This window comes from Nerophis lumbriciformis, linkage group LG25 (genome assembly GCF_033978685.3).
Source record: "Nerophis lumbriciformis linkage group LG25, RoL_Nlum_v2.1, whole genome shotgun sequence".
Lineage (NCBI taxonomy): Eukaryota > Metazoa > Chordata > Actinopteri > Syngnathiformes > Syngnathidae > Nerophis > Nerophis lumbriciformis.
Genome location: NC_084572.2, coordinates 29,655,711 through 29,671,693, shown reverse-complemented (window position 1 = coordinate 29,671,693; position 15,983 = coordinate 29,655,711). Strand labels below are relative to the sequence as shown.

Below are 15,983 nucleotides of genomic sequence, written 5' to 3'. Positions count from 1 at the left end.
CCCTAATATTTAATTGAAATAAATTTAAAGAAAATATACGCTTTTTTTTAACTCACTTTTATTTTCTCCGACGTTATTCCTCTCTCTCACAGCATCCGCTGCAAAAAAATTATGCAAATGAGAGGATGACGTCATCTCGTGACTACTCGGACAGCCAATAGTTACTTTCCTTACTGAAGAGTGGGCAACTGCACTCTTTTTGTCCCTCCTGCCACTCCGTAGAGGACATGTACTAAAACATGCTAATGTTTGAGACTGAATGAATCATCTCTCGGTGACTTAAGTTACACTTTTTTTTTAATTTAAACGCACGTTTCCAAAGGCGCATCCAACTACATTGAGTGGTCTTTTTACGTCCTTTATATCGTAGCCTGTCGCCTTAAAGCCATTTTCGCGCTCACGAGGCGGCTAAGCTAGCTAAGCTAAGCTAGTTAAACGCAGCTGACACTAATATTACTATTAATTGCTTGATTATTAGGCGTAATGTCGGCCGTGCAGCAGGGAGAAGGGAGGAAGCGGAACAAGAAGCACTATGTCGGCCAGCCGCACAACAAACGGTGGAGGGGCGGCAGGGAGCTGGAAGTGGGCATGGAAGGCATCCTCGTCACCTGCAACATGAACCAGAAGAAGTGCACCGCCGAGGCCTTCGACCTGCTCAACGAGTACGCCGATAAACTCTACGGCCCAGAAAAGGTCGGTGCCGTTATTTATTCACTCAAAAAACATTTTTATTGTGTCGTCATGAAATATAATAATCCTTTGAAGAAGTTTGGTGCATTTAGACCCCGGATGTTTGTGTTTTCAAGACCCCGGATGTTGATTGATTGAAACTGTTATTAATGTGTACAGCTCCACTAATGGACATTGGAGTGTTACTTTCAAAGGCAAAACTAAAGTATTGCTAGAAACATAATTTCTGTATGTATTCCTGGGTCACCAACTTGCATTGCATGTCATACTGGACCATACTTGCCAACCTTGAGACCTCCGATTTCGGGAGGTGGGGGGTGGGGGGCGGGGTTAATATATATATATATATGTAAGAAATACTTGACTTTCAGTGAATTCTAGCTATATATATATATACATATATATTTTATTATATATATATATATATAAATAAAAGAAATACTAGAATTTCAGTGTTCATTTATTTACACATATACACACACATAACACTCCTCTACTCATTGTTGAGTTAAGGGTTGAATTGTCCATCCTTGTTCTATTCTCTGTCACTATTTCAGAACACACACATTATACAAATATACATTATAAAATCAATAAGAAAACGGGAGCTCTAATTTAGGAGTCTGAATTAGGATCAGAAGTTCCTATATAAACATTGCGTACTCACGTCGCCATTTTGTATTGATTACTGCAGCTGTGCACTGGATTCATTCACAAATACAAACTACAACTCACAAACACTTTAGAGTTAGGCTCCACCATCAGAATGTGTGCTTAAACTTATAAAGATCACATGGATATTATTCAGTGAGTTGATTCACCAAAACTAACCTGTTATACAGGAGGAAAAAGCACACAGGACGTTTCAATTGTTCACAGACTGGTCGCTCTCATCAGAATGACAAGACACTTCCGGTCTGCAGGTGATAGCATTCAATTGGGAAGAAACGCCCTACTGCCCCCTACTGACCAATGTGAATACTGATAAATGTGTAATGACAGCTCCAAAAACGAATTCAAACCACAAAATAAACTAAATAAATCAACACAAAAATGTGACACATTATGAGTGGGTCACATGTGCATGTACAACAGGCTGTCAACACGTCACTCAGGTCCGCATGGAGCTGGAGGGGGCGTGGCCTCCAGCTCCGCCTGAATTTCGGGAGATTTTCGGGAGAAAATTTGTCCCGGGAGGTTTTCGAGAGGGGCGCTGAATTTTGGGAGTCTCCCGGAAAATCCGGGAGGGTTGGCAAGTATGTACTGGACATATTACCATCTACATAAGGAAAGTCCTACATGGGTGAAGCTGGAGACATTCTTGTGGTTCTGCTTCCTTAGCAGCCCTAATGGCTGCAGCTTTGCCTCTATCAGTGAAGACAATTAATATTAATCCTGTAGTAAGTCACTCGCTCAAAATATACTGTCAATTTCGAAAACATTTTTACCTGCAAGAAATGAGCCTTTTCAGTCCAGTAGCATCAAATCACTGCTTTCCACCTTCAACACTTGACACAGCTTTTAATATGTGGCATCAAAGGGGTTTGAAATGCTTCAATGATCTTTTTATAGACAATATATTCGCCTCTTTTACGGAGTTGTCCAAGAAATGTAATCTACCCAGTTCCCATATATTTAAATATTTCCAGATAAGGGATTATGTTAAAACAGTTCTTCTGCAGTTCCCTAACAAACTCTCTAAATCAACCACAGATGAAATTATGTCTTTAAATCCAATAAAGAAGAGGGCAATCTCACATATACTTAATTTACTCTCAGGATTAGAATGCACTTCCATGCTAAGAATCAGAAAAGCATGGGAACAAGACCTCCAAACATCAATAGATGACGTAACCTGGGCAAAAATTGAGAAAAGGGTTCACTCATCTTCAATGTGCGCACGACACTCACTGGTCCAATTTAAAGTGATACACCGGGTGCACTTCTCAAAAGCAAAAATATTTCCCCATATTAACCCATTATGTGATGGATGTAAACTAGATAACGCAACATTAATACACATGTTTTGGCTTTGTCCGAAGCTAAAGGGGTACTGGAAGTCCATCTTCGAAGCACTCTCCACGGTCTTAACAATTCAAATCGATCCAAACCCTTTAATTTCTGTATTTGGAATCATTCCTGAAGGGATGGAACTACGGTACCTGTCGGGGGTCACAAAATAGTTGCCTTTACCACTCTCCTCGCACGCCGCCTGATATTGTTGAAGTGGAAGGAGGCTGTCCCACCCTTAGTCTCCCACTGGATAAGGGACGTACTAGCAAACCTGAAGCTCGAGAAAATAAGATATACATTACGGGGCACTGAAAACAAGTTTTTTAAAGTGTGGAGACCTTTTTTGACTTTTTTTGACCAATCTTCTGCACAAGTGCATGAAGAGTCCTAGATATGTACCTAAATATGGCCTTGTCATGCTGCGTCTACATTATGTTTCAGTTTTCAATTACTTTGTTTTAAGTGCCTTGTACTGAACTTTATTTATTTATTTATTTTATTTTTTTTACTCCTGGTACTTTTGTACTCTTACTTTTGTTTTTTGTTTTTGTTTTGAGTGACAGCAGGGATAGGGGATGAAGAGGGTTTGAATATGTTGTGAATGTGAAATCAATAAAAAGAACTATGAAAGAAAGAAACATAATTTTATATGGGACTTTATTGTATTATATGTATAGTACCGGTACATGTTCCAAAAAGAAAAAAACATAAAACACCACCAGAATTAGAGCTATTACAAGTCAAAGTGATGAAGCTTAGTGTTACGCTTATGACTTGGTGTAACTAAACATTACTCTATAAGATGAAGGCAATTGCATTTTATTGATATTTGAAATGTATTCAATGTTTATAAATGAATATTTAAATATACTAAATGTAAAAAAGGGAATACATATTCAAAATAAGATCATTCAATGAAATCTAGTTTGGTTACGCCATCATGAGCGCAACACAAGGTTGTAAAAGTTTCAACTACAATTCTAAATAAGATGTCAAAAGCAAACTGAAATCAAATACACACAGCTTAAAGATTGATCAACACCTATTTAAATTTAGTAATACATAAATATGATGATTTATCAAAATATGAAAGAAATATACCTGAACAGAACGCTCATGATGGTTACACCAAAAGGTAACGCTATGAATCGCGTTTTTCCAAGTTTTTGGGGCATTTTTATGCTATTTCCAAGCATTTCCTTTTTATTATTGTTGATTTTAAATGGTCAAACTAATGCATATTATATATGCATGCCCTAGTAAACAAAACAAAAAAGTAATATTTATTTTGATTGTTACATTTTGAAGTACATTTGTGCAGGTGGGTGCGAATGTACCCATTACCAGAGCTGTACACTAGTAGATTGCACAGTACAGTACATATTCCGTACAATTGACCACTAAATGGTAACACCCCAATAAGTTTTTCAACTTGTTTAAGTCGGGGTCCACGTTAATCAATTCATGGTTAACCCAGGAAGTCATGTGAAAGTGTAACTACCTTGCTATTTAAATAATACCAGTGAAGTTGGCACGTTGTGTAAATGGTAAATAAAAACAGAATACAATGATTTGCAAATCTTTTTTAACTTATATTCAATTTAATCGAGTCATACCAAAGACTATAAAAATGGGACCCATTACCTCCCTGCTTGGCACTCAGCATCAAGGGTTGGAATTGGGGGTTAAATCACCAAAATGATTCCCGGGCGCGGCCACCGCTGCTGCCCACTGCTCCCCTCACCTCCCAGGGGGTGATCAAGGGTGATGGGTCAAATGCAGAGAATAATCTCGCCACACCTAGTGTGTGTGTGACAATCATTGGTACTTTAACTTTAACTTTAACTTTAATAGACTTGAACTGAGAAGCTTTTTTTTTTTTGCAATTAATTATTAACTTAGAATTTAATGGCATTGCAAAAAAGTTGGCACAGGGGCATTTTTATTTTATCACTGTGTTACCTGGCCTTTCCTTTTAACGACACTCGGTATACGTTTGGGAACTGAGGAGACCAATTTTTGAAGCTTTTCAGGTGGAATTCTTGCCCATTCTTGCTTGATGTACAGCTTAAGTTGTTCAACAGTCCGGGGTCTCTGTTGTGGTATTTTAGGCTTCGTATTGCGCCACACATTTTCAATGAGAGACAGGTCTGGACTACAGGCAGGCCAGTCTAGTACCCGCTCTCTTTTACTATGAAGCCACGCTGTTGTAACACGTGGCTTGGCATTGTCTTGCTGAAATAAGCAGGGGCGTCCATGATAACGTTGCTTGGATGGTAACATATGTTGCTCTAAAACCCGTATGTACCTTTCAGCATTAATGGTGCCTTGACAGATGTGTAAGTTACCCATGTCTTGGGCACTAATACACCCCCATACCATCACAGAGGCTGGCTTTTCAACTTTGCGCCTACAACAATACGAATGGTTATTTTCCTCTTTGGTCCGGAGGACACGACGTCCACAGTTTCCAAAATCAATTTGAAATGACGGCGTGGCGCAGTGGAAGAGTGGCCGTGCGCGACCCGAGGGTCCCTGGTTCAATCCCCACCTAGTACCAACCTCGTCATGTCCGTTGTGTCCTGAGCAAGACACTTCACCCTTGCTCCTGATGGGTGCTGGTTAGCGCCTTGCATGGCAGCTCCCTCCATCAGTGTGTGAATGTGTGTGTGAATGGGTAAATGTGGAAGTAGTGTCAAAGCGCTTTGAGTACCTTGAAGGTAGAAAAGCGCTATACAAGTACAACCCATTTATCATTTATTTAAATGTGGACTCGTCAGACCACAGAACACTTTTCCACTTTGCATTAGTCCGTCGAAGCCGGCGACGTTTCTGGGTGTTGTTGATAAATGGCTTTCGCTTGTGCCAGCTTTTATGAAACATGATGCAGGCATCAAATTCCAAATGAGCTAATCTTTGCAAAAAATAACAGTTTTCCAGTTCGAATGTTAAACATCTTGTCTTTGCAGTCTATTTAATTGAATATAGGTTGAAAAGGATTTACAAATCATTGTATTGTTTTTATTTACGATTTACACAACGTGCCAACTTCACTGGTTTTGTATAGTAGTGAAACTTGTTTTAATGTCTCATATTATAATATATTTCAACAATGAGTCTGTAAAGGTCTAAACATAGTCTAACCTCGATGCTGGACTAATAGTGCTTTTAAAAAGCCCGACTGGGAACACACTGGTTTGTCTGGAGCTTTAATGCTAGTGATCTGTGTGTTTGTCTCTGGCAGAATGTGTGTTTTTAAGATGCACTGTTGTGTAAAGTGGAACCGCAATGTACAAACTGGCTCTTGAACGCCATTCATAATTGGAAAAAAGTTTGTACAGTGAAGCAAAGTTCTTCATTATAAACAATGTAAATATGAATAATGGGTTCCAGCCTCGATTAAAAATACTGTATTTTAATGAATATTTGTACACTTTGAACATAATATGAAGTGCTATACAGTACTGTATATCAAACAAACATAACAAGGAGGTGATGGATCAGTTTTCTTTTTTTATTAAGAAGCGAAAACAACAAGCTGCTGTCATCTGCATGCGCTGCTCTGCCAATACACATAGAATAGAGTTTTATTGTCATTATTACAGTGAACAGGTTCAAAGAACAACGAAATTGGAGCAGATCCCCTAAGGTGCAACTGCATACACAATAATTTAGTGATATAAATAGTAAAAAAAAAGATTAAAAAAAAGAAGATATGTACCGTATTTTCCGCACTATAAGGCGCACCGGATTATTAGCCGCACCTTCTATGAATTACATATTTCATAATTTTGTCCACCAATAAGCCGCCCCGGACTAAAAGCCGCGCCTACGCTGCGCTAAAGTGAATGTCAAAAAAACGCTGCGCTAAAGTGAATGTCAAAAAAACAGTCAGATAGTTCAGTCAAACTTTAATAATATATTGAAAACCAGCGTTCTAACAACTCTGTCCCAAAATGTACGCAAATGTGCAATCACAAACATAGTAAAATTCAAAATGGTGTAGAGCAATAGTAACATAATGTTGCTCGAACGTTAATGTCACAACACACAAAATAAACATAGCGCTCACCTTCTGAAGTTATTCTTCATTCGTAAATCCTTCGAATTCTTCGTCTTCGGTGTCCGAATTGAAAAGTTGCGCTAGCGTGGGATCCAAAATGGCCGGTTCCGTCTCGTAGAAGTCATCGGGAGTCAGTGTCGCTGTTGTTCTGTGAATCCTGCCTTCCGGAAAGCTCGGACCACAGTTGTGACCGAAATATCTGCCCAAGCATTTACGATCCACTGGCAGATGTTGGCGTATGTCGTCCGAGGCTGTCTGCCCGTCTTAGTGAAGGTGTGTTCGCCTTCGGAGCTGTGTGAAAAAAGCCACCCGGCCTCTTCGCGTAAACTTCCCTTAACCACTCGCTCATCTTTTCTTCATCCATCCATCCCTTCGAGTTAGCTTTTATGATGACGCCGGCTGGAAAGGTCTCTTTTGGCAAGGTCTTCCTTTTGAATATCACCATGAGTGGAAGTTAGCATGGCAAGCTAGAACCACAGTGAAGGATGACTTCTCATTCCCTGTGGAGCGAATATTCACCGTACGTGCTCCCGTTCCACAGTGCGGTTCAGTTGCTGTGAAATACGGTAGTAATCCGTGTGCGGATGGAGAGATTGCGTCTTTTTATGACCCGGATCGTTTAGTAGGAGCCATTTTGTGGTCTTTACAGATGTAAACAGGAAATGAAACGTACGGTGATATCCGCGCGTTTTTTCTTCTTCTTCCGGGGGCGGGTGAAGCGCTTCCTGTTCTATGGGGGCGGGTGAAGCGCTTCCTGTTCTATGGGGGCGGGTGCTTTCCTTGGCGGTTGCTTGCGTAGAAGAAGAAGCGCTTCCTGTTCTACCGGGAAAAAAGATGGCGGCTGTTTACCGAAGTTGCGAGACCGAAACTTTATGAAAATGAATCGTAATAAAGCGCACCGGGTTATTAGGCGCACTGTCAGCTTTTGAGAAAAATTGTGGTTTTTAGGTGCGCCTTATAGTGCGGAAAATACGGTATCTATATATATATATATATATATATATATATATATATATATATATATATATATATCCACACACATGCACATATCCATATCCATACATATGCATATATATACATATACACATATAACATTATTGCACATTATAGTTTGAAAAAAATAAAAAGCCATGACACATGAGGACATGACGGACACATTGTGCTCACTCAGTGCCTGTTTAATGCTAATAACACTGATTGGCTGTTATCATGTCACTCCCACTGAACAGTGATCACTTGCTGCGTTGCTCGGTTACCAGAGAGCGAGTGCCTTTGTTCGTGCAACCAACCTTGATCGCAACAAAGAAGAAGAAGAAATGATCGAAAGACTTATACAAACTTTAATGATCCACAAGGGAAATTGTTCCACACGGTAGCTCAAAGGATGGAACGTGTAAGGATGGAAAGGACAATGCAGGTATAAAATAGACAAACAATGTACCGTAGTAGCAATATAAAATATAACATATATGTAATATTTACACAATATATGTAAAAGCATTTACTGATATCGATTACATGTCTATCGCAATATATATTGATATTGTTTTATCGCCCAGCCTTATCATTATTATTCACGATTCAAGCATATAATGTATCATTGTTACAGAATGTAAAGAATTGTGTTTTTAATGCAATTCAAATGGGGCCAAACTGGTTTTGAAGATAAAAGTGCTCGATATTAAAGATGTGTAGCAAAGATTGTTTTGTTATTGTTTTTTAACAATTTTTGTTGCGTTTTGAGCGCCTTTTTCTCAACAGTGGAGCAAGCGAGTGAAGGGATGATTCATTTTTCTCCTGTTTGGTGCTCATAAACATGATATAATAATGTTACAACATTATTATTAATAAGTCACTTTTGCATAACCTTTAAAACCAGTTTAAATGTGGTTTTCACACCGTTGGACAGTTTCCAGGGGGCGAGGGGAGCTGCCCCGACGAAGACGTGGACGATGCGCTGAAGAGGGAAGTGGCGCAGCTGAGAGCGCCCCCTGGTTACCAAGAGCGGCGTTTCCAGGCCCTTGAGAGCGGCGCCAACAATGTCATCTTCATCAGAACCCGCAATCTGGGTAAACCTTGTCATTTGAGCTGGACTTCAATGTTTTATCATACTATGTAAAGATCATGGTTATCTACAACTGGGGCGGTACTGCTCGGTTGGTAGAGTGGCCGTGCCAGCAACTTGAGGGTTCCAGGTTCGATCCCCGCTTCCGCCATCCTTGTCACTGCCGTTGTGTCCTTGGACAAGACACTTTACCCGCCTGCTCCCAGCAGAGGTGGGTAGAGTAGCCAGAAATTGTACTCAAGTAAGAGTACTGTTACTTTAGAGATTTATTACTCAAGTAAAAGTAAAGAGTAGTCACCCAAATATTTACTTGAGTAAAAGTAAAAAGTATGTTGTGAAAAAACTACTCAAGTACTGAGTAACTGATGAGTAACATACCGGTACACACACATATCATATATATATATATATATATATATATATATACACACACACATTTATATATATATATATATATATATATATATATATATATATATATATATATACAGTATATAATTTATATTTATTTATTTTGCCGTTTTTGTTTACATGTTAAAGGTGTTTTAATGAATATACATGCATGTTTAACACATATAGATTCCTTTCTTTCATGAAGACAAGAATATAAGTTGGTGTATTACCTGATTCTGATGACTTGCATTGATTGGAATCAGACAGTAGTGCTGATAGCGTCCACGTTTTCAAATGGAGGAGAAAAAAGTTCCTCCTTTCTGTCTAATACCACATGAAAGTGGTTGATTTTTGGCATCTTATTTGTCCAGCTTCCATATTCGTTTTTATACACTTTACAAGAAATACATTGGCGGCAAACTCCGTAGCTTGCTAGCTTGTTTGCGCAGGCTTTCGGAGACTCTTGTTTTGAAAGCGCAGGCGCGATGGAGCGGCACTTTTATTGTGAAGACAGGAACTGTGCAGTCAGTCTTTAGGCTTTTGACGGGATGTACGGTTGAAATAAAAGGGTCTTTTTTCCTTCACACTTTTGATTGATTGATTGAAACGTTTATTAGTAGATTGCACAGTACAGTATATATTCCGTACAATTGACCACTAAATGGTAACACCCCAATAAGTTTTTCAACTTGTTTAAGTCAGGTCATGTGACCCCTGGCTCTGTTTGATTGGTCCAACGTCACCAGTGACTGCATCTGATTGGTGGAACGGAGTGAACGTCACCAGTGACTGTATTTGTTGAAACGCAGGCACTATGAAGGTCTGTCTGACAGACCAAAACAAACAAAGCGTGCATTAACAGATCGATAAAAAATAGTAGCGAGCTGAATGTAGATAAATGTAGCGGAGTAAAAGTAGCGTTTCTTCTCTATAAATATACTCAAGTAAAAGTAAAAGTATGTTGCAATAAAACTACTCTTAGAAGTACAATTTATCCCAAAAGTTACTCAAGTAGATGTAACGGAGTAAATGTAGCGCGTTACTACCCACCTCTGGCTCCCAGTGCCACCAACACTGGTTTAAATGTAACTTAGATATTGGCTTTCACTATGTAAAGTGCTTTGAGTCACTAGAGAAAAGCGCTATATAGATATAATTGACTTCAACTGTGCAGAAATAGTCCTAAAATGTCTTTTGTTGTGTTTTTTGCCTTCTGGTGTAGAGTCAGACAAGCTGGTGCATCACATCCTGTCAGATCTGCACGCCACCAAGAAGAAAAAGACGCGCGTGATCCTTCGAATGCTGCCGGTGAGACGCCAGAAATATTTGTATTTATTTATTTTTCTTAGCACATTGAATTGCCAAATTGTCTTTTGTTCATGTCCAAATTTGGAAGTATCGAGGAAATAATCTGTTCCAGGATCAAACCGTGTCCACCATGAAAGCTTTATTAAGTGCTTCAATTCACTTTTAGTATGAGTGTCCTGATACAGCTTTTTTCTCAATCAACACAATACTGATATTAGAGCCTTGAGTACTGGGTGACACCGATATTGATCCGATACGATATCAACAGGAACCACACATACCGTATGTTTCCGGACTATAGAGCGCTCCGGCATATAAACCGCACTAAGGATGTTTGATAATATCGGATTGCCGATATTATCAGCCGATAAATGCTTTAAAATGTAATATCGGAAATGATCGGTATCGGTTTCAAAAAGTAAAATGTATGACTTTTTAAAACGCCGCTGTGTACACGGAAATAGGGAGAGGTACAGAGCGCCAATAAACCTTAAAGGCACTCCCTTTGCGTGCCGGCCCAGTCACATAATATCTACGGCTTTTCACACACACAAGTGAATGCACGCATACTTGGTCAACAGCCATACAGGTCACACTGAGGGTGGCCGTATAAACAACTTTAACACTGTTACAAATATGCGCCACACTGTGAACCCACACCAAACAAGAATGACAAGCACATTTCGGGAGAACATCCGCACCGTAACACAACATAAACACAACAGAACAAATACCCAGAACCCCTTGCAGCACTAACTCTTCCGGGACGCTACAATATAACCAACACCGCCCACCTCAGCCTCATGCTCTCTCAGGGAGAGCATGTTCCAAATTCCAAGCTGCTGTTTTGAGGCATTTAAAAAAAAAAAAAAAAGCACTTTGTGACTTCAATAATAAATATGGCAGTGCCATGTTGGCATTTTTTTCCATAACTTGAGTTGATTTATTTTGGAAAACCTTGTTACATTGTTTAATGCATCCAGCGGGGCATCACAACAACATTAGGCATAATAATGTGTTGATTCCACGACTGTATATATCGGTATCGGTTGATATCGGAATCGGTAGTAAGAGTTGGACAATATCGGATATCTCTAATTATAATAGGATTTGAAAATGATTTTGCAGCAGTTTTAGCATGCGAGCGTCTCTTCCAGTTAAGAATGAACAAGAATCATTGGGGTGTTTTTCCTCTCGTCCCTTCTCCCAGGTGATGGGGACATGTAGGGCCTTCCTGGACGACATCCTGAACTACCTGTCCAACTTCTTGCAGCCCTGGTTCAAGAGGCCCAACACGGCCACCTACCAGGTGGTCTACAAGGCCCGCAACAACAACCACAGCAAGAGGGAGGACGTCATCAAATCCGTCGCAGGTAGACTTTCCGTCCTGCTGGTGTTGGACTTCAACGCCACACGCCCTTAATTTGGAATGTAATTAGCACCGGCTGTAGGCAACCCCCTGATATATGTATGTATATATGGTAATATACATATTACTATACACATGAAAATCTTCAAAGTACCTACAGTATGCTGTGGAACATTTAGGTTGTCAGCCATCTTGATTTGAAAGTCCATTTGGGTATTTCTCTACGGGAATCACCACATATTATGGGTGGGTGTATCCTTCTGATTATTGATACCAAGGTGAGCATTGATAATGGATCAATACTTTTCTTACATTTTCTCTTCCATCCATCACATTTTCCTGTCTCCTCTTTCTCTCTCTCTTTATGCCTTTCTATCTGTCTCTTTCTTTCTCATTCTCTTTTTTCTGTCTCCTTTCTATCTTTTTTCTGTTTCCTTCTCTTTCTTTCTCTCTATTTCCTTTATTTTCTTTCTCTTTCTTTTTCCTGTTCTCTATTTCTTTCTTTCTCTGTCTCTCTGTAGTTCTTTTATCTTTCTCTCTGTCTCTGTCTCTCTCTTTTATCTGTCTCATTTTCTTTCTTTCTCTCTCTCTTTAGCTCTTATCTGTCCCTTCTTTCTTTCTCTTTTTTTATTTCCTTCTTTTCTCTCTCTCTCTCTTTCCATCTCTTTCATTCTCTTTCTTTCTCTCTTAATTTCATCCATCCATCCATTTTTACTGCTTCTTGTCACACTTTATTTCTTTCTCTCTCTTTTTTCTTTGTCTTTATCTCATTTTTTTTTCTTTATTTTTTTTCTGTTTTTCTCAATTTCTCTTTCTTTCTTTGTCTATTCTTTCTCTCTGTTTCTTTCGTTTTGTCTCTCTCTCTTCTTTCCTTCTCTTTCTTTTGCTCTTCTTTCACCCTGTGGACGTTGCTTCCTCGCAGTCCCACTGTCAGACACGGCACAGGAGCCCAGCGTGCAGGTTTTAATAATCATGTTTTAGCACAAGTTTTCTCTCCAGCAGGACGCAACTTTTCAGCCACGTCCGTAACCTTTCTCCCCTCCTGCTCCCAGCCGCTTCCTGTTAAAAACAACAGATGATTAGATTAACATGTACTACCTGTGAAATCTAATCACCTGCCAGCTGTGTCTCGCCGTCAGCACTGCCACACCCCCGTCTGATGGTGCTCTGTCCTCAGCACCATGGACAGAGGCGGTGACCTTTGCTCCTGCAGGCAGCACTGGCCACACCTCCCTCCACACACCCTTTCTTATATCTTTCTTTTTTCTATGTCTTCTTTCACTTTCTTTCTCTTTCTGTCTTTGCTCCTCCCCTCCCTGCCATCCGGACTACTGGCGTAATTTTTCACAAATATCGGCGTGGAATGTTGGAAGTTGTTTTGTTTACATTTTTGTTACTGCACATTGTTAGTTTTTTTGTGTTTTTGTTTTGCGGTTACCACTTTTTCCATCAATTGTCTGCAATACAACATAGTAAAGGAAGTGATTTTTTTTTTTACATTGTTTACTTTTACATTGTTCATGGAATATTTTCCTGTGTTTTTCCAAGCATAATCGACTAACTAACCACTTAATTAGTTAACGATGCTGACATTTCAAGTCAAACGTTTTGGTATCCGTATTGGCGATAACATCCTAGCTATTTACAGCAGTGTTTCTTAACTTTGTTGGAGGTACCGAACCCCACCAGTTTCATATGCACATTCATCGAACCCTTCTTTCTTGAAAAATATACATATATATTTTTTCTAATTCAAGACAGTTATGTTTTTTTTTACCGGTGCACAAAATGAACCATGCGCAAACATCACCTTGTTCGAAGAACAAAACCAACACACACAACAAATGACACACCTGCAAATCAGTGTGACTTCTGCTGTTGATGTATCCATAATACGCCGATAGGGAGAAGTTTTTATTTACACGATGAGTCGGATGTGTCTCGCCCTCCGCGGCGGAGGGTCCGCCGAACCCCTGAGGCCGACTCACCGAACCCCTAGGGTTCGATCGAACCCAGGTTAAGAACCACTGATTTACAGGGTATTGGAGCGATACCAAATTTCCATTACCACCCACCACCTAACACAAATATACAACCATCTTTTTTTGTGTTTTGTTAATTTCAGGTATACACACACCTTTTTTTGCTGAGAATTAATGTCTTCTAATTGACTGGAATTGCCTAATGTTGACCACAGTTTTTTAAATAAATAGTTAGATTCAAAGCTATCAACATTTCAGCCTTTTGTATTCACATGTCTACCAATTTGCTCTATTTTTCACATTTTAAAGTATTTTTTTTAATTATTCCAACAATGTGCAGCAGACCAATAAATAACAGACAACAAGCCGCAATTTTAGTTTTCAACACATCCAAGTGGGTTGGTTAGCAGAGTAACAGAAACACCCAGCAGATGGCACTGGTGTTTTAAAACAAACATGCAGTTTGTAGTTGGCGCCTTACTTGTTAGCGCCGCCTACAGCACGGGAGTGGAACAACAGCCACAACTTGTGTTTTGTCTTTCAGGCCTGGTGGGGAAGATGAACTCCAAGAACAGAGTCAACCTGTCCAAGCCGGACCTCACCATCATGCTGGAGGTCATCAAGGCGGTGTGCTGTGTCAGCGTGGCCAGAGAATACACCGTGTACAAGAAGTACAACTTACAGGAAGTGGTCAGAGACGACCCCCCCAAGACGGAAGACGGCCCCAAGACGGAGGAGCCTGAGAAGGCAGGTGACAAAGCAGCAGAAGAGGGAAAGGAAGACGACAAAGCAGCAGAGGAGGGAAAGGAAGACGACAAAGCAGCAGAGGAGGGAAAGGAAGACGACAAAGTTGAAGAGATGGAAGGCGACAAAGTAGAAGAGAAAGAAGGCGAGAAAGTAGAGAAGGAAGACGACAAATCAGCAGAGAAGGGAAAGGAAGATGACAAAGTAGAAGAGAAGGAAGACGACACAGTAAAAGCGTCAGAGGAGGAGAAGGAAAGAAAAGCGGTAGAAGATGGTGTAGAGGAGCAGAAGATGGCAGGTAAAGGAGACGTGGAGGAAGAAGAGAAGACACAGGACTGTGACGATAAAAAAGATGGAGAGTGAGTTTTTGTTTTGTTTTTTTCTTACATGGAAGCTTATTTTTAAGTCCATAACCCATCAGTCAAGTTCAGCAAAAATAACAGTATATGTTTTTATGTATTATGCTGTTTTCAATCTTCAACATTTTGTTTTTTTATGTATCTTAATTATTTTCCTTTAATTTTCATATTCATCAGGTCATCCTGTGTCACACTTCTGTAAAGTTCCTCCATTAAAAGTCGCCCTTATGTGTTTTGACTCATTTCATTCAATTAAGATGACTTGTGTTGGGACTGTTCGTTGCAGTTTTCCGCCACACCGCTAAGTGGCGCCACTGATAAGCATTCTCCCGAGCAACGCAACCATTACGTTTAAAGGAAATCTTCGGCATATTAAGAAAAATGTACACGACACGGAATAAACAAAAAATCAGAAATATATATCCTACTATTCACGCTAAAGAGTAAAAACAAACCACGAACTGACGGAAGTTTACCAGAAAAAGTATGGAGTCGCTTGGCTTTGTTTATCCCTCCTGAACTTTGACCTCGATAAATTGGACATGCGCAGAAGCCAACTACGAACTTGTCAATTAAGTCACAATAAAACGTGGCTTTTCCCTTGTTTTCTTTTAATCCTTTCTTTTAAATACATTCCTGAAGCAAACATCTCTTTCTACAGGTAAGAATGACTAAACATTTGTGATAAACTGGCCATGCTAAAGTTAACATGTTTAAATGTGTTCTGGGATATTATTCTCCGCAAGGCAGCAATGCTAATAAATGCTAAATATATAATATGTTATTTTAGTGTGGCCGTTTTATTTAATGTAATGTACAAATAACTCAATTATGATGCGACTGGTAGCAAGCTAACTTATTTAATTACAATCTTTTTTTAAAGTCAGGACGTATGTTTGTTAAAAATAACAATGTTCTGTTGACAAATATGTTGAACAATGAAAAACGTTAGCAAAGTCACGTTAGCAACGATGCTAATGCTAATATTACACAACAG

At 39.6% G+C, this 15,983-nt stretch overlaps 1 protein-coding gene across 1 annotated transcript; it reads left to right on the top strand.

The window, feature by feature from the left end:
* Positions 1-192: 192 nt before the first annotated feature.
* Positions 193-15,218, top strand: thumpd1 (THUMP domain containing 1). The gene is made up of 5 exons (XM_061984153.1): positions 193-693; positions 8,676-8,835; positions 10,447-10,532; positions 11,743-11,905; positions 14,428-15,218. Exons 1-5 carry the CDS (start codon positions 484-486, stop codon positions 14,988-14,990), a joined length of 1,182 nt encoding a protein of 393 aa, XP_061840137.1. The 5' UTR covers positions 193-483; the 3' UTR covers positions 14,991-15,218.
* The last annotated feature ends 765 nt before the right edge of the window (positions 15,219-15,983 follow it).

What these genes read in the sequence shown, in the direction of transcription:
- thumpd1 (XM_061984153.1), top strand. Translation starts at nt 484, where the DNA reads ATGTCGGCCGTGCAGCAGGGAGAAGGGAGGAAGCGGAACAAGAAGCAC. An exon ending in AACTCTACGGCCCAGAAAAG is followed by an intron (nt 694 to 8,675) that starts GTCGGTGCCGTT and finishes ACCGTTGGACAG; the next exon opens with TTTCCAGGGGGCGAGGGGAG. An exon ending in TGATCCTTCGAATGCTGCCG is followed by an intron (nt 10,533 to 11,742) that starts GTGAGACGCCAG and finishes CCCTTCTCCCAG; the next exon opens with GTGATGGGGACATGTAGGGC.